The following is a 24424-nucleotide window of genomic DNA, read 5'->3' on the forward strand; positions in this document are numbered from 1 at the left end:
TTATGATATATAGTAAACGAATGTGAATTGTAGTATATATATTCTTGTAAAAATATAGTAATTGATGAAGCATAAATATGTATAAAAGTTAAACCATACAAGCAACATAAATGCTCGAATAAAAATAATTACAATTATGTTAATTTGAGGATGAAATATATCACCTACATATGACAGTTTGGCTGGTCAAGCCGACCTGGCCAACCCAATCGGTTCATTAGTTTCTTAGAAAAGCATATCTACCAGTCCTGCCTATAAGTATTAAAAGCGGCCAAACCAATTGTGAACATGTTCACTAGGAATCACAAAAGGATCTTTTCAAATGAGTGCTAATAGTAATAAGTTTGATACAATAATGCTCATATCTCAATCTGGCCCTCATGTTTTATAATATACTTAACTAGGTTAGATCTCGTGTTCTACACGGGTGGAAATTATAATAAAAATAAAAATTATTATATGTAATACGTAAATTCAGTTATTTCATATAATAAGTTTTATTTATGACTTTTATTTTTTATTCATTTAAATCAAATTATAACGTAAAGTATTAAAATTGAAACACATGTACATAAAAAAAATTAAAAGATTTGTCCAAGATTTTCACCATTTAATAATTTTCTAAGATTTTAATTATTGTATTGATTTATATAGTCGAAATTTTGTTATTGAATTAAATGTTTATAAAATAAAATTAATGGAGAATTTTATATTGAATTGAAAAGGTTAAAAGATTAGTCTTTCTAGATTTATATGAAGAAGTTAATATAATTTTAGAATGGTACTAAAAGAAAAATAATGGATAAAGGATTTTATGCATTTAATGAATTGTTATACATTTTAATGAATTTAATGAATGTTAATTAGGTGGAAAATGTATTTAAAGGACTTGTGTATGTGGAATTCAATGTGGACACTCTATAATTGTGACATGTGGAATCATCTTGCTTTAATAGTATAGGTAGAAGTTAGATGTTGTATAATGTATCGAAACTTGTGTAAGAAAGTGTTAAGACATGTAACTACTCAACAATAAGAGATGGTTTCATGGGACGATTTTAACAAAATGGTAAGTGTTAAATTATAGGAGGCATAGATACATCAAGCACATTTCACATGTTTACAAAGATGCATCAACTACAATCATATATCAAAGTATCAAACGCTGTAGTTTTGGTGTGTAGGTGTAATGAGTTTCGATGCAAAGGTTTGCAACATTGCATACAACCTGTAGAGTACTTGATGCACCAATGTAACACATGTTGATGCAACAATTTACAAGGAGACATCAAAATTGCAATTTGGAGTTTTAATGCTTTAAAATACCTAAGTTGACTACATGGTCATTTTAACAAAAAGTTCACACATACATATGAGTTTTGATGCATAATAGGTATTTACAAAGTTCGTTAACACATCAAGTTTCCACGCATCAAAATGCTTAAGTTCGTCAAGACATAATCAACTTTTGTAAGTAGACACTAGACACACAAAGTTTTATACATGTTAAAAAAACAATACACATGTTTTTGATATGTCCAAATGTGCATTTTTTATGCACAAGAATTACACTTTGAGGTAAATTGCATATATAGTCAAGATCTTAAATTTCTTTTCTCAAGAATCACTTAGGGGTGTCAAAAGTGTGGTTTTTGATTGATGATTTTTGATTTGAATTGTTCAAACTCAAACACAACTCATATTTTTATTCATGTTGAAACATTAACCCTAACTCAAACAACTAATAAGTGCAATCCAAACATGCGTTGCTTAATTCATTTATCTAAATGTGTAAAAATGGTTGACCAATAATAAAAAAGTTGAAAGATATAAGTTAAAAACATTAACCCTAATTCAAGCATAGGTGTTAATTAGGCTGGTGAGTTGTAAAGCATTAACGCCATTAACATCGAGAAAATACTTAAATTTCCTAAGAAATAACTTTTCAAGTTACAATCTTCCTTCCCTCAACTATAGTCAAATTTTACTCGTTTCAACAACCTAAATAAATTACTATGCATGTTATATAGATATTTAACCCATTAATTTGACTATTAACAATTCTATACACAATATTGACATGAACTTGGAATGCTAAAAATGAAGAACTGTATTATGTGTTTAAATTCAAATCAAAATGTAAAAAGTAATTTATAATTTTCGGTTTTTATATCAAAGGTTACGTGTAGATTGTATTTGTAATTTCAATAAGTACACAAACATTTATGAAACTTATTTGTTGTCATACTTTTCGCCTTTCCAGCAAACCAAAACTCTTTTATGTTTGTTTTTTAAAATATACATTTTATCGTTACTGGAATAATTAAAATTTTTAACATAAATCTATCTCTATAAATAAGTCGACGTCTAAAACATCACTAGATAAGTAGTACGTGGGTAATGTTTCAAGAAGTTTTCGTTCTGGCATACAAAATCAAATACATAAAACTTTATATAAACAAATCGGACAATGTTAGCTGGTACGAGTATCCGTATAGTTAAAACACAAAGGGTGATAGTTGTAAATACACATAAAGGAGGGAAAAATGAGAAAACCCATAAACCCTAAAATCAAACCAATCAATCTCCCTCTCAAAACAAAAGAAAAGAGGGCAAAAACAAACTGCTTAAACCCTAAAGAAATCTTGTAATATACCACAATGGCCAGGCTACTTCGAAACATATCAATTCTAAAACGCTCCATGTCTTATTTTGAGGTACTGTTTCATGTTTAATTTCATCTGTATTTCTGTGAATCATTTTATTTTATTTTTTATTTTTGTATATGCAGGTTGATGTGCAGGCCCATAACAGGTGTTTTCTGGGATCAGCATTTCAGATTAAAAGCTTTTCTACTAAAGGTATGATTTTGTTTGCCACAGTTTAATGCTTCTAAAGGCTGAAACTTTACAATGTTATTTCTGAATGATTTGAATATTTAACTTCTAAAGGCTGAAACTTTATGAATAAGTAATGTTATTTTTTTTTTTTGCTACATTTCATACTTTAATAGTTCTAAAGGCTGAAACTTTACAATGTTATTTGCGAATGATTTGAATAATATAATTTTAAAGGCTGAAACTTTATGAATAAGTAGATGGTTGGCTGTTTAAACTTCAACTGTTGTTCTGTTGTAACATTACCATACAAATTAGGATATATTTTATAATGATTAAAACAGGGTTTTGCAGAGATGCAAAGTTTTCTACGAAACATACATGTACAGTTTTTTCTTCAATGGTGATGGGCTTACGGGTATAAGATAATGTTTAGGTAAAAAGAAGTCGAAGTCCGATGGAAGTGATTCTGGCGAGGAGAATTTGTCTAAGAAAGATCTAGCCCTAAAGCAAGCAATTGATCAAATCAATACTTCTCATGGAAAGGGCTCTATCATGTTTCTTGGTCAGTCTGCGTCTCCTAGACAAGTCCCGGTGGTATCTACGGGATCTTTTGCGTTGGATATAGCGCTCGGAGTCGGTGGATTTCCAAAGGTATTTTTGTTATGTAATACATATATGCATAGTTAGTTTTAAACACATGGTGTTAGTCATATGCATCAGTTGGGGTGTAAATGAGCCGGACCTGAGCTCAACTAGGCTGAAGCTTGGCTCATTTTGACTTACAAGCTTGAGCTCGGCTCGTTTCTAGCTCTTTTTTTAAAACTTGAACTTGGCTTGTGAGTTGTTTTTTCAAGCTAGGGATCTTCCTGGACTTGACTTGTTTATTATTTATTAATTAATTTATATACGTTTTAAATTATTTTTACATATTTGAGAAAAACTTTAAACGCGCCTAAGCTTAGCTTGAGCTTGTGTAGTACCTTAAACGAGCCAATCCTCGGCTTGAGCTTGACTGTATAGTATAAAATTAATACACAGAAAGTCCAAAATACGTAAAACTTAAAAATAGACAAGGCTGAAGCTCGGGCTCAGCCTGGGTTCGAAAAGCTCAGCTCGTTTCAAGCTTTTGATCGATCCAAGCTCGAGTAGCTTGCAAGCAACTTGGCTCATTTAAACTCCTATGTATCAGTCAACATGTGAAATCATTATAATAAATAAGTACCTTTTGCTGATGCAGGGACGTGTAGTGGAGATATATGGTCCAGAAGCTTCTGGAAAGACAACTCTTGCTCTCCACGTGATTGCCGAAGCACAAAAACAAGGAGGTTAATTCCTAAGTCTTTCAGAAAGTAAATTATGCTTTTGGCTACCGCCTTATGCAGAAAATTAATTTCCTTTTTGTAATCTTTTGTAGGCTATTGTGTATTTGTTGATGCTGAGCATGCTCTTGATCCATCGTTAGCCGAAGCTATAGGTGTTAACACTCAGGATTTGCTTTTGTCACAACCGGATAGTGGGGAACAGGCTTTGAGTCTTGTAGATACTATTATCAGAAGTGGTTCAGTTGATGTCGTTGTTGTGGATAGTGTAAGTTTGATCTTTATTTGATATTTTTAGGAATTTTTAAAGAATATTGGATGCAAATTTAGCAGACAGTGTCACATATTGTTTGATGAACCTTCTTTTATTTTCTGATTATGGTTTGATAATGCACTATCAGGTTGCCGCCCTTGTCCCTAAAAGTGAACTTGACGGTGAAATGGGTGATGCACATATGGCAATGCAAGCTAGGCTTATGAGTCAGGCACTTCGTAAATTGAGCCATTCGTTATCTGCATCACAAACTATTTTGATCTTCATTAATCAGGTAACAGATATGATCTTTCTTTATCGCTGACTCATTTTCGATCATTGGCATTGATAATTTGATATGTGCTTGAATGCTAATCAGGTAAGGTCAAAGTTGGCTACTTTTGGATTTGGTGGACCCACAGAAGTGACCTGTGGCGGAAACGCGTTGAAGTTTTACTCGTCAATCCGATTAAATATTCGGAGAATAGGTCTTGTCAAAAAGGGAGAAGAGGTATTGGTTTTTTAACTTTACTGTCTATTTGAATCTTGATTCTTGACTTAGCAAAATCGAGTATATTATACTTACGTATTTGTTATATGTGTTACAGACACTTGGAAGCCAAGTTCAAGTCAAAGTTATAAAGAACAAGCTTGCTCCGCCCTACCGAACTGCACAATTTGAGCTCGAGTTTGGCAAAGGCATATGTCGTGAGTCAGAACTTATTGAACTTGGTCTTAAACACAAGTTTATTATGAAAGCCGGAAGTGCATATTACAGTATGGGAGATAAGAAGTTTTGTGGAAAAGATGCCATTAAGCGTTACTTAGCTGAGAATTTAACTGTGCGTGATGAATTAGAAACCAAATTAAGGGTAAAGCTTATTGAGGAACCAAAAAAGGAAAAAGAGGTGGAATCAACAGATACTGAAGACATTATTGCTGTTGATTCAACTGATGAAGAGGTGACTGCAGTTGAGGCCTGAGAAATGACTAATTTGGCCTCAGGTTGTAGCTTGTTCTCCCTTTATTTCTGGTCTAAATGTGGTTAAACTAGTCATTAGTCATTAAGGGAGATCTTCACATGTTAACTCTTACCTGAAAGAGGAAAAAGTGGCATGAAGGCGGCTTTGGTTTATGCACACTTGAGCAACATAATGTTGTAAATATGGTATTTCTGTTTTTAATGTGGATATATTTGAGTTTTGAATGAAAAACAGTAGATTATCATTTAGTTTTCTAAGTTGCAATTTGGTTTCGAGTCTTGTGTATGTGATGCTATAAGGATGTTTGGATTCAACTTGCAAACATGACACATAACACCCCTAGAAAAAAATGATTTGACATAAGATTTTACAGTTACATGGTACATAAGATTTTACAGTTACATGGTACATAAACTTTTTAAGTAAAATGATTCGTGTAAAACTATTCACCATCATTGTATGTTTCAAGGTATGCTTCCTCATCCTGTAACAACAGACGTAACAAACATCAAGATTATTATCAACATACACACAATTAAATTATTCAAAAAATTTAGCAAATGCTTTGTTTCTCATTTACCTCCCCCAACGCGTGACGGTCATCCAAATCAGATTCTGATTCGGAACCTGAATCATCTTCTATCCTTGACCTCAATGTCTCCTCATCAACTTCATCTATTTTCTTCATATCCTCCTGCAAATCCAAACGCCCAACAGTTCATGTTTATTTACAAAAATACCCTTGTAGGCCATTGAAATTGAAGTTACAGAGAATTCCAAAAACCATACAAGTTCTGATTTCAGCTTCTCAATCCTTCTTGATAACTCCAACATATGATACTTTAAAGCCTGCAAGTATTCAGAAAGCAATGATCAACAGCCATTATCTAATCTTTGAACTATAAAACAGATTTTAATAATTTTATCCCCTTAGAAACATTATTGGATATAGACCTACCTCGCGCCTTTGCAATTCAATTGCACGAGCTAAAGCTTTCCTTCTAGTCAAAAGATTTTTCGGCTTTATTGCCTTCGGCCGTTCATAATTCTTTCCACGATAAACAATAATGGCATAGCCTTTGGTGGTTTTGTCTACCGACACCAATACTCCACCACTTTCCGCCTCAAGAGAAATAGCCACATGTTTCACTTGCGCAAAGCTTTTTCTCTCCACCATTATCTTAACCAACTCCCTATACTTCCAATGTAGGTGCATATTCTCAATCGTACCATCAAAAACACCCCGCCTCCCTAAACATTATGAAACCTTTTTTTTTCAAAATAATATAAAAAGGATTAAAAGAACTAAGTGAGGTAGGAAAACGTATATATACCTAACTCCAAGTATGGTTTCATACTTAAACCTATCTTACGAAGAGAAAACCTCTCCTCGTCAGTTAGAGTTTCCAAATCGGTAGGAAGCTCTGATGGTTTTAAATATTCTTGAACTTTAGCTAATGCCCTTTCAGCCTTTTTTATCTTTCCTTTCGCCTGCAATCACGTGAAATATGTAAAGTGACTAAACTACCCATCATCATCGTCATCGTCATCGTCATCGTCATCGTCATCGTCATCGTCATCATCGTACTCAGTATATCCCACCAATAGCAGAGCTATGGTAGGGTCTGAGGAGGGTAAGATGTAGACAGCCTTACCTCTACCCCGTAGGAATAGAGAGGCTGCTTCCAGTGAGACCCCCGGCTCGAAAGTAGTTTTGCATCAAGCCTTGGACATAAGGCACATAACACTCAACCATCGGCACACCGGTAAATTGGTGCATGTACCTTGTCTTTCGGCTATCAACGCCACCACATGATGCCTGATTAACCTTCCGTCACTTTTTACATTATTTTCACGAGATTAGTAAAATAACGCCACCACATGAATCCTCACAACCCAGTTTTATATAAATCTTTAAAGGGTATAGCTATGAGAATGTAAAATTAGGCAAGTTCATGGAGGAGGGAAATGACTAAAATACCCTTGGACCATGAGATGGGGATCTTCGAAGCCCCATCTCATGATAATTTTATCTTTATAACAATGACAATGGGCAAATAGTTAATTTTGTGGGAGGGATGGGGACGTTTTTGTAACTTACCAGGGCTAGCTTGTTTTGAAGAAGTTTGACAAGAGAAGTGTGTCGGGCAACGGCTGCTTCCCTTCTCATTCTCTCAATCTCCTCGCTGCTAGGGTCGGTTCCCCATTTTGATGTAGCCGCTATGGTCTCCGCTAGGGTCCCGGCAACTAACGGGCCTTTAAGAGAGTTTTTAGTAGTTAAATCAATGAAAGTTGAAGCCTTTTCTCGTGCTTTGTCTTCGTCTTCTTGGCGGTTAATGCTTAGCTCTTGTGCTGTAGTCAATGTCCTTGTGACATTAGGGGGTAAAAAGTCATTACCCCTGTAAAAGACGATATAATCCTTGTTCCTGGAGACTAGAATCCCTCCTGTCAGTCTCTAAATCAAACCACCCAAAGGCATTTTAGTCATTTTTAACCAAACAAAGCACACATATTAAAAGAAAGAATATAAATTTCAAAAATCTAACCTTGAGCTCTTCCGCCATTCTTTCGTTACGCGTGTTGTGTACACCTCGCTTGATGGCTATCTTTGCAATGGCACTTCTTTCCCATAGCTTTGCCATTGCAACTGCAAGGCCTTCCAAATCTCTATTTCTTCCTTTATGGCAATCAAGGGTAATTTAGTTGTTTGACAACAAAACAATTAATAAACTCATCAAGAATTAAGTATTGCTCAAGAAACAATAAGGGCACTCAACCTTCTTACAAAGTTAAGATAAGAAACTCATCAAGAATAAAAATTGAACAAATCTCATAAGGGTAGGTTATAATAGAATGGAAGATTAGTACATACCAAGTGCAAAATGCGGAGGCATTGTTCTTGCCGTCCTACGTATAAAGGTCATCTCCTTATCTCGTAAACCGAGTCTTGTCCCATATGGGAGAAGTCTAAATGGACGTTTATACCCTTCAACCAAAGAAGGAAGCAAATCTGCATCTATAGGTAGTGGCTCAGGGCCTGACCAATCCTTGAACCGTGGGCCCAATCCATCTAAAACGAGATTGAGTTCTTTTAAATCTAATAATTCTTCCTCAGAAAGATCCTTAACATATCGACCCGCATACTTTATTGATGATTCATTTTCTGTAGGCTTTGATTCATGTTCAATAAACGATTTCACACAGGGAAGCTTGTAAGCCATTCCTCTGAATAATACAACCGAACTGCCTGATCTCCATATCACTAAGCCACCCGTTCTACTCTGTTAGAAAGAAATTATGAAACACATTTGAAGAGTCCATTAGGAAAAAAAAGTAAGCTTTGACTTATTGAAGTATCAAGTTCAATTTGAGTTCAAGTGTTTTGAAGTTTCAACAAATTTAACATAACTAAGGATAGTCAAGTAACTATACATTTATCTCAGATAATCAGTTTTCTTACACACATGTTTCTTTAAATCTGATTATTTTCATGTTTCTAGCGATTGAAAACCTAAAACATTGTATTTTTCATTTTGTCTATACCTACAAAATCAACCAAACAGAAGGCAAATACCGAGCTACTGACCTCTAACTTTCATGGGTTCTTTTCATATTCATGGCAGCAGGCCCTTCAAATTTCAACTTCACAATCTCATCAGTTTTCCATTTATCATGTATTGAATCCACTAACTCCTGTGTAATCCCAGCCACACCAACTCTAAATCTTTCCACCATCCTCCCAGCTTTGTTCCTCAGTCTCTTCAACTCGAACTCGGGTATCAATTTCTCAGCCAGTGGTGTATTACTACTATCCCGAAACAAATCTCTTTTTCCCATGGAACCCTCTCAACCCCTTGACTTTCTTGACCATCACTTGTAACATGTTCGTCATCTTCAACAAAAACCCTTTCGAGACTTCTTTTCTGTACAGCTTTGGGACTCACCGAGTCACTCACTGTTCTTGACTCGGACAAAGCAAACCCATTATCCATTTCACCACTGTTACTATCTTTTTGTGAATTCCCATCTTCAAAATCAAAACTTTGTTTCTGGGTATTAGTTTTTTGAACCCAAGGAGCAAGCTTTATGCTTTGTATGGAATCAAAACTCACTGAGTCACTCGCAAACGAGTTGCTACCGATTCTTGAATCATCTAAAACCCTTTCTTCTTCTATGAAATTGATTGCAGTTTTGGTTTCTTGTTGTCTAATTTCTTGTTTCTACCATGGGAATTTGTCACCCAATGAAGTGGGTTTGCGAGACCATTTGTCAAGAACTTGTTCTGAAAAACTTGGTCTTGGTTTTCTTGGGTTCTTCTTTTTGGGGCTAATTTGTTGGGTGTCATGTTGAATTATTTGATTACTGCAAAACAATTTGAAGCTCGAAGAGCTTGTTCGAGCATGTGGGATAGTGAAATTAAGTGAAAACGGTGATGATGAAGAAGCCATTGATGTATTGTGTTCCGTAGAGATGGAGGTCTTAAGCATTCACACCCAGTTCTCTATCTCCATACCTATAATTTGATCAAAAACCACACATCCCATTCTCCATTTCTAACTTCTAATTATTATTTTCGGATTTCGGGTTAATCAGTATCCGAATAGCCGGGCTGGGTCACTATAGCCTAATTCTTGCATTATTATCCACTATTAGAAAAAATAAAGATTTCATTAACTTAATATATTTATCCAATTAAACTAACAATACATGACCAACAAATTGCAATGCCAGCAAGCTTGTAACTGGAAGATTGTATGTTGCAGATACATAAAAAGGAAAGTTAACACGAACCATGAGACTTAAAAGGTCCAAAACATAAATTCCATATCAAATAAAGACATGCATATTAAAATGTCATATCAAATACTAGCTATGAACATATAATTACTTGTCAAAAGCCAAAACATGGTCATAAAATGTAACACGGCCTCACAATGTTTTAAAAACCGGATTTTTAACCTTACCAGGTGGTTATACCTAGCTTTATGATGTCTTTTTTCCTTTACTGTATATACGTAAACAACGTCAAATTGTGCAATTCTTTATGCTATTCATCATTGATCTGTAGAAGCATAAAACACACACTAATGTCGTTATGTTAAAAAGAAACGAGGCCATTTTGGTATATCCAATGAAACAACATAGCCAACAAATCTAGATTTGGTATCTATGTCTATAACCGAAAGAAAGAAAGATATGATCTAAATAGTAAATACTTTTTTTTTAATAATGTCTAATATTATAATTCGTTGAAACCAATCAAACGATTTACAATGAAGTGGCAGGTAAGCAGGTAACAAGCTGCGCCGCAACCCCCTTTTGGATAGCAAACCCAATCCTACTAAAAACAAAGTTTTGATTCTTATGAGCCGATAAATTGCTATGCATGACTTTTTGATCTCTGTTTAGAAGGTTCACGGCATCTGGAGCTAAGTAACCAAAAGTGTCAAAGACAAAAGGGATAAACACATGTTGATTCTCCAAACAAGCTTTCTCGTGTTTAACAACCTTACCAAATGAAACAGGTGAAATAAAGAGCTAGTAATGCGTCCATTTTCACACAAGCATTTTATCAAACAGGCGGTGGGCATACATACATACATATATATATATATATATATAATTTGTTTAACTAATTGGCATCTCAGGAAATATAATTGAATACGTCAAAAGCAGTTTACTTTGTTAAAACATAAATCCAATATAAGATTTAAACACTATTAATTCTGCCATATATTTGCTCGATGAGATGATTTCAATTTAAAATTTAAACTAAGCCCATTTAAGATTTATTTATATCCTACCATAAACCAATCTACAAGATGTAAGCTTCAAAAATCTTTAAACAGTTAAGCTAGCGAAAGTAAAAGATTACCTGGTGTGGTGAAGAAACGATGATGATGATGATGATAATAATAATAATAATAATAATAATAATAATAATAATACTAAAAGTGAGTCAAATTCAAGTGACCATGAGTGCTGAAATCTGGATTTCATTTCATGTTGATGTTGTACTATATGCAATCCAAGTTGTATCAGGATAAAACTTTAATGGGTTATGTTATTATTGGTATGGTCTAAAAGCTCGGCTGTCGTATTTTTTCAAACTTCATAATATAGGTTTCAGTAGGTGTAAGTCGCTTCCGGGTACGAGGAGAAACCCAAAGCCCAGTCCAAACCCGTGGGTCGGGTAGGGTTGGATAGTTGGATCCGGTTCCAGGTAAGAACCATGGGGTCAGGTCCGGAACCAGTATTTTTTTGCACCTCCATTTCTTAATATGCTCTAATTTTGGTGTTTTGTTTCAGCATTAACACGTCTAAATATCATGTCAAAATGGCCTGTGCTAAGACTTAGATTACTTTACGTGTTTTATTTTATACATAGGGCATAATGGTCATTTTTCTTCATCGTCGACCTCTTGGGAATCAACATGGTTATGCAATGTACGAGTTTGCAGAATTCTATACAAAATTAGTTGAAAGTGGAAATTTAAAGAATGCTGCTTGTTCAATCTGTTAATTAGCGCTATCATTTCTTCATAATAGATTGTGATCTTCGTCAAACTTGATGCACAAATTGATAGAATCACAACAAATAGCATCTTTCTATCCTTCATATTCGTGGAAGTCAATCTCATTTAGAAAGCCTTCTCTGTCTTCCAGCAAGTTAAGAAGAAGTGGTTTAGAAAATGACTTTAAAATCAGAAGCGAAGATATTTTAATTAATTGTGGAATGACTTCAAATTATTAATACATATCAAATATAAAATAGAGTGTGTTCAAACCGCTTTATATGACACACCCAACCTTAATCTTTTGTGTAATGACAATTTATATACACACTAGAAAACTTAAGAATATCGTATATTTAATATTTAAGCATCATGCATACACTATACCCTTTTAAGGGGATGCATTTTGTTTTTATGTAAATCTCTTTGTTTTTTTGGGTGCTGCACTCAGGATTGTAGGCCTGTAGGGTAACTCGTGGATTGTTTAGTTTTTTTTTTTTTTTTTTTTTGCCGTTACTTGGTTATAAAATTTCACAGTTCGAAAAAAATAATATGTTTAATTGGCGCTTTTGAATTAGGAGGGTCCAACCAAATAAAGACAAATTTATTCAAAGGTAATGGGCTAATTAGTTGAAGCATTAATTATGATTTGAATATGACTTATGATATGATTTAATTTACTTGCATGTATTTGTAAACATTTACGCAAACGATTTTGAAATCTAAAGCCTTTTATGGAAGCAAAACATGTGGTTTTAATACTTGATAACTTGAATACTTTTTGTCCATTCACTGAACAATTTTCGATCATACATACATTTTTATTTCCTTCTTGTACGCCATGTTATCAAGATAACCGGGGATAAAAAGTCAGAGAGTGCTCGGGTGTTTAAAAGTACCTTTGTAGCAATAATGTAATGAAACATATTCGCCATTCCTTATGTTATTGTAACACTTTAAACATCAATGGAATGACATTTGAATTTTAATTTTATTTTTGTATAAGTGACACGAATAGTCTTACTCGAATTGGAGTGTTACAGTCATTGTATAAGAGTTAACGTCCTTTACTCTAGAAAACTTAAACCTAAAATATGACTTGTGAGCTAATAAGAAAAATGTTTTGATACCATCTTAAAGTCTATCATCATATTCATATTGGATCTATCTTTTGAATGCCCTAATTAAGAAAATCATAGTCACCACTAAGGACCGGTTTGAAATGTTAGTATTATTTTCTCATTTTAAAGACATATGTCGCAATGGTAACTGTGTCTCTCCTAAATAGTCATAACACTTTTCATACTGCGTTACCTAAGTTCGAATTGCCCTTACAATGGTGCTAACCATAATTAAGAGCGCGCACATAAGCTGAGAAACCCTAAGAAAAATCTCCTAATCACCTCACCAATGTGGTAATGACATTTTTGGCAGTTGTTTGGTAACGACTTTATAGCCATTTTGGATTATTGGAGACCCTTTTTTTAAAGTTTTTTTTATACCATTTGCTCTTTATGCTTTCTTGATTTGTGTGTGTCATCCTTACGTGAGGGTTATGTTAATCTTTTATGTATCGTTCCAATTTTATCGGATGTCCCTGAAAGGGTATTTGCCCTTAATGTGCTGGTGTAAATTGATACTAGATGAGTATTTTTTTTCCTCATGTTGAGCTAGGACTTGACGTCTTGACCCGTTTAATATTTATTAATATATTGATATACATAAAAAAAGATTTTATATATATATATATATATATATATATATATATATATATATATATATATATATAAGGGATGGATATTTTAAGAACCATGTTGAGTTTTAAGAACTTAAGAACTCAATTCTTAGCCACATATTTTATTAAATGGATTGGATTGTGTGGTTGAGACTAAATCTGACTAAAAAGTCAAAGTAGGAGAGAGAATAAAGTTGTAAGTGATTACACTAATTTTTACGTCCGTTACACATGTGTAATAAGTCGACTCGACGCGTAAAAAATTCTGTAATTTTTTTACGTGTATGTAACTTACATAAATTACGCATATGTAAAAAAAATTCGAAAAAAAATCGTTACACTGAGTTCTTTCGAGCTCTTAAAACTTGTTCTCATTTGAAATATCCCCTATATATATATATAATTTACTTACTTTTATATTGTTTAATGTTTAATAATAAATATTATGTAAATATATATTAAATAAATTTATATTTATATAAATAATAAACTTGTTTAGACTTGCAAGCCTACTCGAGTTTAAAGAGTAAAACTCGAGAAACTGTTTGTATTGATTAGATCTCTACTCACCATGATCAAAATGAAATAACCGGGTTATGGGTCTTGACAAATAGAACAAGAAGAGATGCCTGACACTGTAACTTGTAAAATCTATTTAAATCAAGTTTTGTTGTGGTAATCTATTTTATTTTGTTTGGTCATTCCATAAGTTATTATTTTTCATCTATTTCAAAATTACGTCTCTGTCATTTGCACCACTCAATAGTCAATACAGGGATGGAATAAGTGAATCAGCGATGGGGCTCCCATAGAGTAGAAATCAATAAATTTTCCATTCACACTTTATCTCTTGGGTACGTACTAGTTCAGTGAACGTGTCGGTACATTAGTAAATGTACATGACTTGATTGGTCAGTCTCATTTAAATAAGGAAATAATACATCTATAATTTATGAGAAGTCAAATTCTCACCTAATGTGGATTAGTTTTTCGTAATATTTAATTAAAATTAAAATTAACAATGAGGTACTCTTTAACAGAATATATATATTAATTATACAAATAATATGGTTGTATTAATTAAAAATAATCTTTTTTAACAAAACACATATTAATTTTTCATATAGTGGTATGGTATTTGACCTTTCACAAATATAAAAGTTGCTTCAAATTCTCTTACGTCTTTAAGGTACAGTGGAATTATAAGTGTTAAAAAATTGTTAACAAAAACAAAACGTTATGAAAAAAACAATTAAGGTTGGTTACCAATTTGAAGAAATCAAACAGTCACAATTTTAAAGAATAAATTCACATAAATTAAAGAAATTTTTAAAAAAGTTAAATCTAATGGGAATTGTAAATTTGATTTGAATTTTTTGGTAGTGCTAAAAACGTACATGTATTGACTTAACTCATTTATAATATTTCTAGTTCTTTTAATTTTTGTTTATTAAAAAATAAAAATGATTATGGTAGCCTCCTGCATGCCCTCAGCCTTAGTTGATAACTTGCTTGTGCTGAGAGAAATCTATTGACTTTCTCTGATAACGAGTGCACAGAAAAACATTGGCCAGCCTTATAAGTTGACACCCGTTAGCCTCGCTATAAAAATGGGGTCCTCTATACGGCCAAACTCCAGTATGAAAGCAATAACTTGCGTATACTTATGAGTTATGAGTGAAATTTATGAATATGACTTGCTAGCCTTATTTGAGTTTGTAAGTGATACTTTGATTCAAACAGTCAAGTGACGCGGCATGCATTCCCAACTAACTAGTGTGTTGTGGTTGTTCACAACTAATTAGGTTGTTATCTGTGGCCATAGTATGTTAAGATGTATCGTCTTCTCAATAGGATAGCGCTTAGCTTCCTTTATCCGAACCAATCACCAATGCTTTAGTCATTGTTATACTTTCCACACCAATTCTATCTATATTGTGACAGAACCAGACCGTTTGAGGCGCTAATCCTACGATTATAAAAATATTGCTTTAGGCAAATAGTTTGGAATGCTACAAATAGTTATTGAATGACTTTCTCCTTTTAAGGTATTAGTTAGTCCAGACGTCTTATAAATATGTATCTCATCCCTAGCTATAGTGCAATAGCCAATAACAGTGAAGGCTTGTGATTTAATGAAGATACTTATGTTTAGTTTGAATTTCTCATCATGCATCGATAGTTTATTTATTAGTGTTAAACGTTTGTTATCATATACATCTCTCTGTTTTTTTTCAATTTTATTAAGACTAGCCACATGAGCAAAACGCGGCGCCAAGAACATCCTCGTGAGATTGTTAGCAGGAGTGAGAGAGGAATGCATGTAGACCCCGTTAATCAATCAGCAAGAACTTGGCCTACATTTTACAAGGGCGTTAAAGCCATTACGCATATCACAAAGTTCGGTTTTTTACTAGTGAAAATTTAACAAACATTTCGATGAATGACTTGGTTTTGGTAGATTTTTATATTTAAGAAATGTTTTTTGAACAACTGATAATATTTTATAACACACTGTCTAGCAAAAAGCTAGAAAGGAAAAAAGAAAACAATAAAAAAGAGAATAGTATTGTGTACCAATTCACCCATACAATATTCACTTTTCTATTCCTATTAATGAACCAAATACACGAATAAGAAACTATCGTATCAAACAAACTATCTCAATGCTTGTTGAGGTTACTAAAAATGATATTGCTTTGAAGACGTCAAATGATCCACCAAGTGGTAAAAGTGATCTCCTAAACTAACGACTTTCACATGTTAAGTAGTAAGAAGGAAAATTTATTAGGTTTATGTTTTTAGTCAGGTTTATGACATCAATTATTTAACTTGTTAAAGTTGTAATAAAAACCCTTAAAGTTATCAAAATTTTTGAATTGGTAGAATTATACACGAGGCTCTCGATATTTCAGGTTAATTTCTTTGGATATTTTTATGAACGTGTTTCAGGCGATAGGAATTAAATCGGATAACTTTAAGCTGTCTAAGATCATAACGGGGATTCGCTATTGATATACGAAAAGTCAAACCCTCAAAATTAATGATTAATCAAGCAGTATTTAGTTTCAAACCCTCAAAATTAATGATTAATCAAGCAGTATTTAGTTTGAACGTGTCCCTGATTTAAGATGCTGTTTTACAACTAAACTAAACAAAAGACTTATTAAAAGTTATACAAAACTTGACAAAGAAGTGAAGAGAAAAACATTTTTGGTAAGTTTAAATTTAAAAAATAAATATACCAAATAACAAGTTAATTATTTGTATCATGAGAGATAGTAAACTTTTCTTTTACACATCAGAATGTTGGCAATTGTATTCACAGACTATAAAAAGAATAAAAGAAAGTGTTCATCACATGAGCATAAAGTTTTCAATAATTCAGAAAATGGCTGGTGTGTAAAATTCTTTAGTGATGTAAGATTCTGGAATGAGTCAATTTGAAGTGGTGGGATTGTCAATGAAAAGTATAACCAACTTAGTTACTTACCTATAGCTTGGTATCAACTATCAAAAAGGGTCATATTGCTTTGTTTATTTTAGTTAAGATCAATTTTTTGTTCGTCCAGTGTAGCATTATATTAAAAGAAATACAGTATAAAAATAAGTTCATCAACCACTTTTAGAAATACACATTATTTTATAGAGACTAAATTGAGAGAGAAGATCCAAGAAGAGTACGGAGTCACTAGCCCCTACTCACATGTCACAGAACATGTGACACTAGAAAGAACAGATACAACATACGACAAAACTAGATTATTAATCTCCCGCGTTCATATTAATATTAATATTATATTTTCCCATGAGTTCTATCTAACTTCTAACTACTCACTCCGGTTTCAGCCTTTGATTATACCTCACAAGCGACTCAAGTCGTTGCAACTTCAACTGTTGCTTAAACCTGCTGATGAAGTCATCGGCTTTTGCATCCACGTCATGACTCCGCCTCTCCCTCGCCGTCGCCGGTCGCCGCAAGTCAACATCCTCCTCCTCGTCGCTTGGCGCCATCCTCATCTCGCTACGTGACTTCTTCATCTTCGACATTGACTTCTTACTTGCTGTCTTATCCGACTTGCTTCTGATCATATTATTATGCTCCGGGTCCGACCCGGCAGTTTCCGGTTCAGTGGAACCCGAAGTAGCTCCGGAGAGTTTAAACGATTTGAGTCGTTCGATAATCGAAGGAGATCGGGCGAGTTGATGAGCAGGTGAGTCGGGGTTGGTTTCAGAGAATTTAAAGGACGTAACTCGTTGGAAGAAAGAAGCGGGTTGACTCAGTGGTGGTTCATCATGGATTGACTGAGCGAGTCGACTGGATGAACTATACGTCGCCGTTGAGGGTTCAGATTCAGACCAAGTAGTAAACTTCATTGATCTGGCTCGTTCGAGGAATGAAGAAACTCTAGAGAATTGTGTGGGTGGATGGTCATGGTCATGGTCATGGTGGCTGTTGTTTGAGGCTATGAAAATGGTGGCGATTATGAGGTTTGTAGCACAAAAGATAACAGTGGGTGTGAACCAGGCAGTCATGGAAGCCCACATGGAAGCAATAGCCATGGATACCATCTTTTATTTTTGGACAACTGATAAAAATGAGATGATGTGAAATAGGAGAAGCCATTGAGGGCGGATATATACATACCGCCCCCCTTCACAAAATAAAGCTGTTGTTTTTATTTGAATATTTTAAAATTATTTTGTTTGTCCTTTTATAATGTGACTTGAAGGTTTGTGTGGTTTATAAATAAACTAGGATTTTACCCCACCGGGGTAGGTTGGTAAAATCTAGGTGGTGATAAAACTCAAATGTTGTTGGTCTTGGGTGTTGAGATAATAAGTCGATGTGAATTCAATCGGTTTCTTACTGTACCGAAATTAAAACAAAATTGGTAGTCGGTCTTTTTTTGTTACGGTGGTACTTGAACTAAAACAAAAGGCAGTGACTCTGCGTGAAATTGGTCGGTATTCTTCTCGTTCGTTACAGTACCAGAACTAAAAAAAAAAGAAAAAGAAAATTGGCATCCGGTTGGTTTTCATTACGTTCATTATGGTACCGGAATTAAAACAAAAAAAATCAAATGACATCAAAATTCGAGCTTTGTCAGTCTCGAACGTTGATGCAGTGAGTTTACCCTTTACACGAATTCAGTCTGTTTCCGTCACGTAAAAAAATTGGCGTTAGATCGGTTTTCGTTACGTTAGTTATGCTACCAATACTAAAAAAGAAAATCAAAATGGTGTGGACAAATTTGATGCCGCCGCTTGGCCCAATAAGGGCTTAGCGGCACAAAAGTTTTCTTTTATAATATACTAGTGTTTTACCTGGCGCGTTGCGTCAGGGCAGGATGGTAAAACCCGGACGGTGGTAAACCCAAGCGTCGTTGGTCCTAAGCGTTGAGGCGGTAAGTCGACGCAAATTCGGCCGGTTTTGATTGCGTGTGTTATTATACCAAAACTAAAACCAAATATAAAACAAAAAAATTCTAAAAATTTAGGTGGACCAATGAGGTGGAGTCGATTGGTAAAACTTGAGCGTTGAGGCGGCGAGTCTACACAAATTCGATCAGTTTCCGTCAGGTTCGTTATGGTACTAGAACAAAAAAAAATCGGCTTTCGGTCGGTTTTGGTTACGATCGTTACAACACTTGAGCTAAAAGAAAGCGTGACGACTCTATGCGAATTTGATCGGTTTCCGTCACATTCGCTACGATACCGGAACAAAATCATAACAAAAATGATGTCTTCGGCCAAGTGGCCCAATGAGGCCTCATTAATATTAACATATTAAATAAAAAACACAAATAAAATATTTTAAAAAAAATAAAATGAAAAAGCTAAAAAAAAATTATTTGAAGGAGTCTCCATCCACTTAACAAAAATGAAATCTTAAAAGTTGCTTAATATGAGTCTTGAACAAAATATAATGTCAAAAGTTGCTTCATATGGGTCTTGAACTTAAGTAGTCTATTAATGTCATTGCCAAGCACTAACACACTTAACACAAACCAACATACCAAGATGTTACAATTTATTAATCATCAAAATGATTTACATAAAAACAAAACACAAATAATTAAAATATTCTAAAAAAATTTTTGTGACACAAAACTTCTAAATTATACTAGATATATAATACAAACAAGCTACTATGCCTATGAAAGTAAAAAATAATAATAATAAGGTGTATTGGTTTTTATTAATCCACACTATTATCATTTGGTCGTTGCCGGTCCCAACTAAGGAATTAGCTGCTGACGGTCCCAACTTTTAACATATTTGTTTCCAACGGTCCGCGAATAACAAAATCCTAACAGACGTTACTTGAAGGTCACCGGAAAAACGATTTTGGCCGAAAAAGTCACATTTTGGCCGGTAGAGTCATACTATCTAATGGTTTTCTAAACAAAATGTAAAAATAAAAAAAAAATATATTGATAGGCTTACCAATTTCATTATGAACTACACTACTAGAACTTTTGGTTTATGTATGTGATCTTCATTAAACTCTTTGTATTCTGTCTCATTGAGTTCATGAAAAACAGAACACAAGTTTCAATTCTTATTTCATAACACACATTATTGCACTCATTCATAAGTTCTTTTGCATTCTCTTCGAATTCTCCTCCACTTTTGACAAGTATATCGACGATCTAACATGATAGTGAATGTGATAAAAAATAGACATTACATATAGAAATGACTCAATGAAGACTTATAAGCTATATATCTTAGTATAGTGTAGTGTTGAAGTTGATACTTGTTTTAACTTTTAATGCATTACCTTCTTACAAACTGCTACACTAACTTTTTTGCTGAATCAAATATTAAAACAGTCGTGTCACACACCACAATTCCCTCTATATTTTTACTGAACATTTTCCTACATAAATGTGACTATATTCTCATGTAGACAAAATGACAAATAACCTCATATGGTAAGTCATTTATATTTATTTATTAAAAAAAATCGATATTGTCTAAAATGTGCATTCACACCGTGGTCCTTCCGTTGATTTTTGAAGTCAACCAAAAATATAATTGAGATACATTTTTGTTATCTTCTGTAATTTCATTAATGAAATTATTTATAACGTGTTCACACATAACAGACAAACAAGGTGGTAGGTAACCAGTAACACTGGGTCTGTCGAGTGTGGAGTACTGTTGGCATGGTGGTTAGATTCAAAGGCATCATAAGCATAACAAAAGTATACAATTCTTTATTTCTTAATACTCCGTAGTTAATGAAATCGTTCACCCTTTTTTTCCCTTATAGAGTTGCTGGTGTTTTATATTTAGAAGTACTAATATTTATAAATATATATAAAAGAATAACAGTACAGGGGGGAAAGAATATATTGAGAATCATCTTAGCCATGGGCCGATAAAGCCACTACGCCATCTCCCAATGCACGTTTTCTACAAGAAAGCTCATGCGTGTCTTGAAGTAATAATGATTTAAGGAACATTACCCATTATATATGTTTTTGTTTACTAAAAAGAGTGATAATGTGACGAAAAATACCAATTAAGAGCATTAAATGTTATGTGCGTTAGTTGAGAGATAAATGAGAACCAATTCTAGTTGTATATTTATTAATTGTGTGATGGATTTGTGGTTGTGATTAACCATGGAATTTAATTCTAACAACGCCTGAACTAGTTCTCTAAACTAACCCGTAACCATTTCCTAAGCACAATTGACCAAAAACACACACACACACAAGAAAATTAACGACCATCGACATTGATTTTTAATGCCACCACTTAAAAAGGAAGAAAGAAACGTAGATGATGAAGAGGTAGGGCTATACACCCATTTAAAGGGAAACGCAGGCCTCCGCGGTATAGACGGACAACTAACGCCAAGTATGAAGTACAGGACGTACTGGAGTGCGTGCTGACAAAACCTTTATGGGGTGCCAAACATTCTCTGATACCTCGGGATAAGTAACGCTAAAGATTTTCCTAGTTATAGTGCACAAAAGAAGTATCTTATTGAAGAAGACGTCCAACCAATAAGAAACCGACAACGCACCATCGATAGTATCAAATAGTACAAAGGTCATAATCAATAAGCGACTTTGATCGCCAACTCCTCTTGGATACGTGCAATGTAACACCCACAAAGTTTAGTTCCATATTTGACAAGTGTATAAAGGTAAAGGACCAAAATTAATTATGAGAAAGATAATGGGAAAAAGTATGATAAAGAAAAGAAACCATATTATGTTAAGGGACTAAGTAAGGAAACTCCATCTCACATGGAAAGTGGGAAAGAAATAAAAACACTTTATAAGGAAGGAGTTTTCCATGGTAATGTTCTTATGGGGCTAATCACTCTCACTAGTCCTAGCGGAGGGTGCGAAGCACCCGATGCGCACGCGCACGGACTCGGACATGGACTCGGGTGATGGGCGTAATGTGGCGTTTTGATGGCGCACTTCGCACACTCGCATCGCCGCGAGCCGCATAAGGGCCGCTTTAGTATTTTTGAACTGACGTGACAAGTTAACAAAGTCCAAGGGCTGAAAATAAAATTTTGGTTTTCTAGACCCATCGCGCTACGCGACGGGTAGAACATATTGATCATCGCGCTACGCGATGGTGTTTCCCAGGAATTTAGAAAAAGGGGCGGCGCGCTACGCGATGGTCCAGAAGGTAGGGGGTATCGCGCTACGCGATGACTGGGTTAAGTAATCAGTGCCACGTGGCCAAACACGTGTCCACACGTGGCATCATCTTATAAATTGCGGCGTCACGCTACGCAACGACCTAAGGAAAAGGGCGTCGCGCTACGCGACGGTCCCCAAAATTTTGCCTATAAAAAGGGGCTACGGGTTTGAAGGAAACTCATCCCAAAAACACCTTTTATTACACACACTTAACATTGGGATGCGTGCCCGACTACTATGAGGTTCTGAGGTCTTGATTTCTCGTGATTCGCGCAAGAATTGAAGTTCCGACACACCGTAGATTTGTCAAGCAATTTAGAAGCAAGGGTACTGACGATTTAAGTTTCAATAAGTGATAAGGGAGTAGAAGTGCTGCCCGTACAAAAACTTAGGCAATTAAAATACCCGAATGAGGTTGGTGTTCTGCTTAAGTTATTATTTTATTATTATAAAGGCTTAGACTATGGTCGGAAGTATAGCCTGAACCTTGATTACTAATAAGCATAACCTACCTTTTCATAAGTAAAGGTTATAGTCAAAGTATTGTTTTCTTTGTGATTAAGAAATGTGAGAAATAAAATAATATTTCTCTATGATAAAGAAATATATGCAAAGGTTATAGTTAAAACAAAGTTTCTTCTTGAAGAAGAAACCCAATATAGATGTTTCTTCCTGAAGAAGAAACATAGTATATGATTAATGAATAGACAAATGGACTAAAGGTCCAAATGTTTTAAAGAAATGATTGTCAAGGTTAAGCTATACGAAACAGACTATAGGTCTGAAGCTAGATCATTGATCTAGATATTTATACAAAGGTTGTTCTCGTACTATAGGTCCGAGATAGAAAGAATGCAAAAATTAGAAAGATACACTGATCAAGAACAAAGGTGAATACGTCCAAACCTTTTTATAACATGAAATATGATATGACGTGAATATGTCCAAACCTTTTTATAGTGTGAAATGTTTTATGACGTGAATACATCCAAACCTTTTTATAGTGTGAAATGTTTTATGACGTGAATACGTCTAAACCTTTTTATAGTGTGAAATATGTTATGACGTGAATACGTCCAACCTTTATATGTTTTATGACGTGAATACGTCTATGTACTGTTAAAATATTTACTATGGAAGGTTATCCATAGATAAAGAGTTAGAAAAGATTTTTATGAGGATTGGTACGAATCCTCTAAGTTTATGAAATGTTTTACTCTTATAAACTATGGACTGTTATCCATATGTAAAGAGTTATGAAAGTATTTGCATGAGGGTTGGTTCAAATCCTCTAAAAACGTTTTGATACAAGGTAGTACTAAACACTCAGGCTAAAATACATGTGTCTGGATCCATTCATATATGATTTGTAGCAGGCCACTACAATCATACTGACCATGAGGCAAGTGATTGTCTCTAGGGCGAGTGAAGTTTGATTATGTGGTCTATTGGTATTTTTAGTTCCGATGAGATGGGATGAGGCCCACTGAGTCGTTGAACACTATTGGTGTTGTATCTTAATGAAGGTGATTTTGTGTATGATAATATTATGATGAATTATGAAAATGTTTTATTGAGTCAGCGTTATTCACCAGCACATAGCTGACGTATTTTTCTCCCACATTTCAGGGAAACAGTAGAGGTAGAACAGACAAGCAAGCCAGATTAGAAGATTGGGGACATAGTCATTAGAGGTGATCTGATGGCTCATATGTTTTAATTAAAATATTGTGAAAAGTCATATTTTAAAATGGTAGGAATTTGAAATATCAAAACGGGTATTAAATTCCCGAGATTTCATTAAAATAATATTTTATGACTTCCGCTAAAAGAACGTAACTCTGATATATTTGCAAAACAGGTACCAACTATTGGTCATACGCCTAGGCCCTAGGCCGGGGTGTGACATGCAAGCCCTCTTATTGGTGGATTTCATGACATGACAGGTGGCACACACCTTATCTCTCTTCCCGCCTGGCTATAAAGAGTAAATACTCCTCAATCTCCAATGGTAAAAGGATTCCAACTCTTGGCGCGAGAATACTCGCTAATGTTATGCGATTAACTTATAACTCACAAACAACAATCTGATTCTCAT

General features: G+C 34.3%; 2 protein-coding genes, 1 non-coding gene and 1 pseudogene across 4 annotated transcripts; 1 reads left to right on the forward strand and 3 right to left on the reverse strand.

Annotated features, from left to right (window-relative positions):
• Nucleotides 1–2571: 2571 nt before the first annotated feature.
• On the forward strand, nucleotides 2572–5577 carry LOC143549853 (DNA repair protein recA homolog 3, mitochondrial-like). The gene is made up of 8 exons (XM_077040644.1): nucleotides 2572–2717; nucleotides 2792–2861; nucleotides 3274–3491; nucleotides 4078–4165; nucleotides 4255–4427; nucleotides 4561–4707; nucleotides 4792–4923; nucleotides 5021–5577. The coding sequence occupies exons 1-8, from the start codon at nucleotides 2661–2663 to the stop codon at nucleotides 5393–5395; spliced, it is 1260 nt and encodes a 419-aa protein (XP_076896759.1). The 5' UTR covers nucleotides 2572–2660; the 3' UTR covers nucleotides 5396–5577.
• A 260-nt stretch (nucleotides 5578–5837) lies between these two features.
• LOC143549859 (CRM-domain containing factor CFM3, chloroplastic/mitochondrial-like) lies at nucleotides 5838–9904 on the reverse strand (annotated as a pseudogene). Its single transcript, XR_013138215.1, has 9 exons — nucleotides 8978–9904; nucleotides 8268–8676; nucleotides 7942–8072; nucleotides 7497–7850; nucleotides 6730–6886; nucleotides 6354–6646; nucleotides 6185–6244; nucleotides 5976–6089; nucleotides 5838–5879 (listed from the first exon to the last, which is right to left on the reverse strand). The product of XR_013138215.1 is annotated as a CRM-domain containing factor CFM3, chloroplastic/mitochondrial-like (transcript).
• Nucleotides 9905–13414: 3510 nt separating this feature from the next.
• Nucleotides 13415–13518, reverse strand: LOC143549880 (U6 spliceosomal RNA). The gene has a single exon (XR_013138219.1). It is a non-coding gene; the product is annotated as a U6 spliceosomal RNA (small nuclear RNA).
• Nucleotides 13519–17479: 3961 nt separating this feature from the next.
• Nucleotides 17480–18217, reverse strand: LOC143549860 (pathogen-associated molecular patterns-induced protein A70-like). The gene has a single exon (XM_077040647.1). It carries the CDS (start codon nucleotides 18215–18217, stop codon nucleotides 17480–17482), a length of 738 nt encoding a protein of 245 aa, XP_076896762.1.
• Between the last annotated feature and the right edge of the window lie 6207 nt (nucleotides 18218–24424).

This window comes from Bidens hawaiensis, unplaced genomic scaffold, assembly GCF_021521415.1.
Source record: "Bidens hawaiensis isolate Kalapana, Puna unplaced genomic scaffold, B.hawaiensis_p1.1 tig00015852_1, whole genome shotgun sequence".
In the NCBI taxonomy this organism is placed as follows: Eukaryota; Viridiplantae; Streptophyta; class Magnoliopsida; order Asterales; family Asteraceae; genus Bidens; species Bidens hawaiensis.

Coding starts and splice junctions, on each gene's coding strand:
- LOC143549853 (XM_077040644.1), top strand. CDS start 2,661: ATGGCCAGGCTACTTCGAAACATATCAATTCTAAAACGCTCCATGTCT. Junction 2,862..3,273: donor TAAAAGCTTTTCTACTAAAG/GTATGATTTTGT, acceptor GATAATGTTTAG/GTAAAAAGAAGTCGAAGTCC. Junction 4,924..5,020: donor TTGTCAAAAAGGGAGAAGAG/GTATTGGTTTTT, acceptor TATGTGTTACAG/ACACTTGGAAGCCAAGTTCA.
- LOC143549860 (XM_077040647.1), bottom strand. CDS start 18,217: ATGGTATCCATGGCTATTGCTTCCATGTGGGCTTCCATGACTGCCTGG.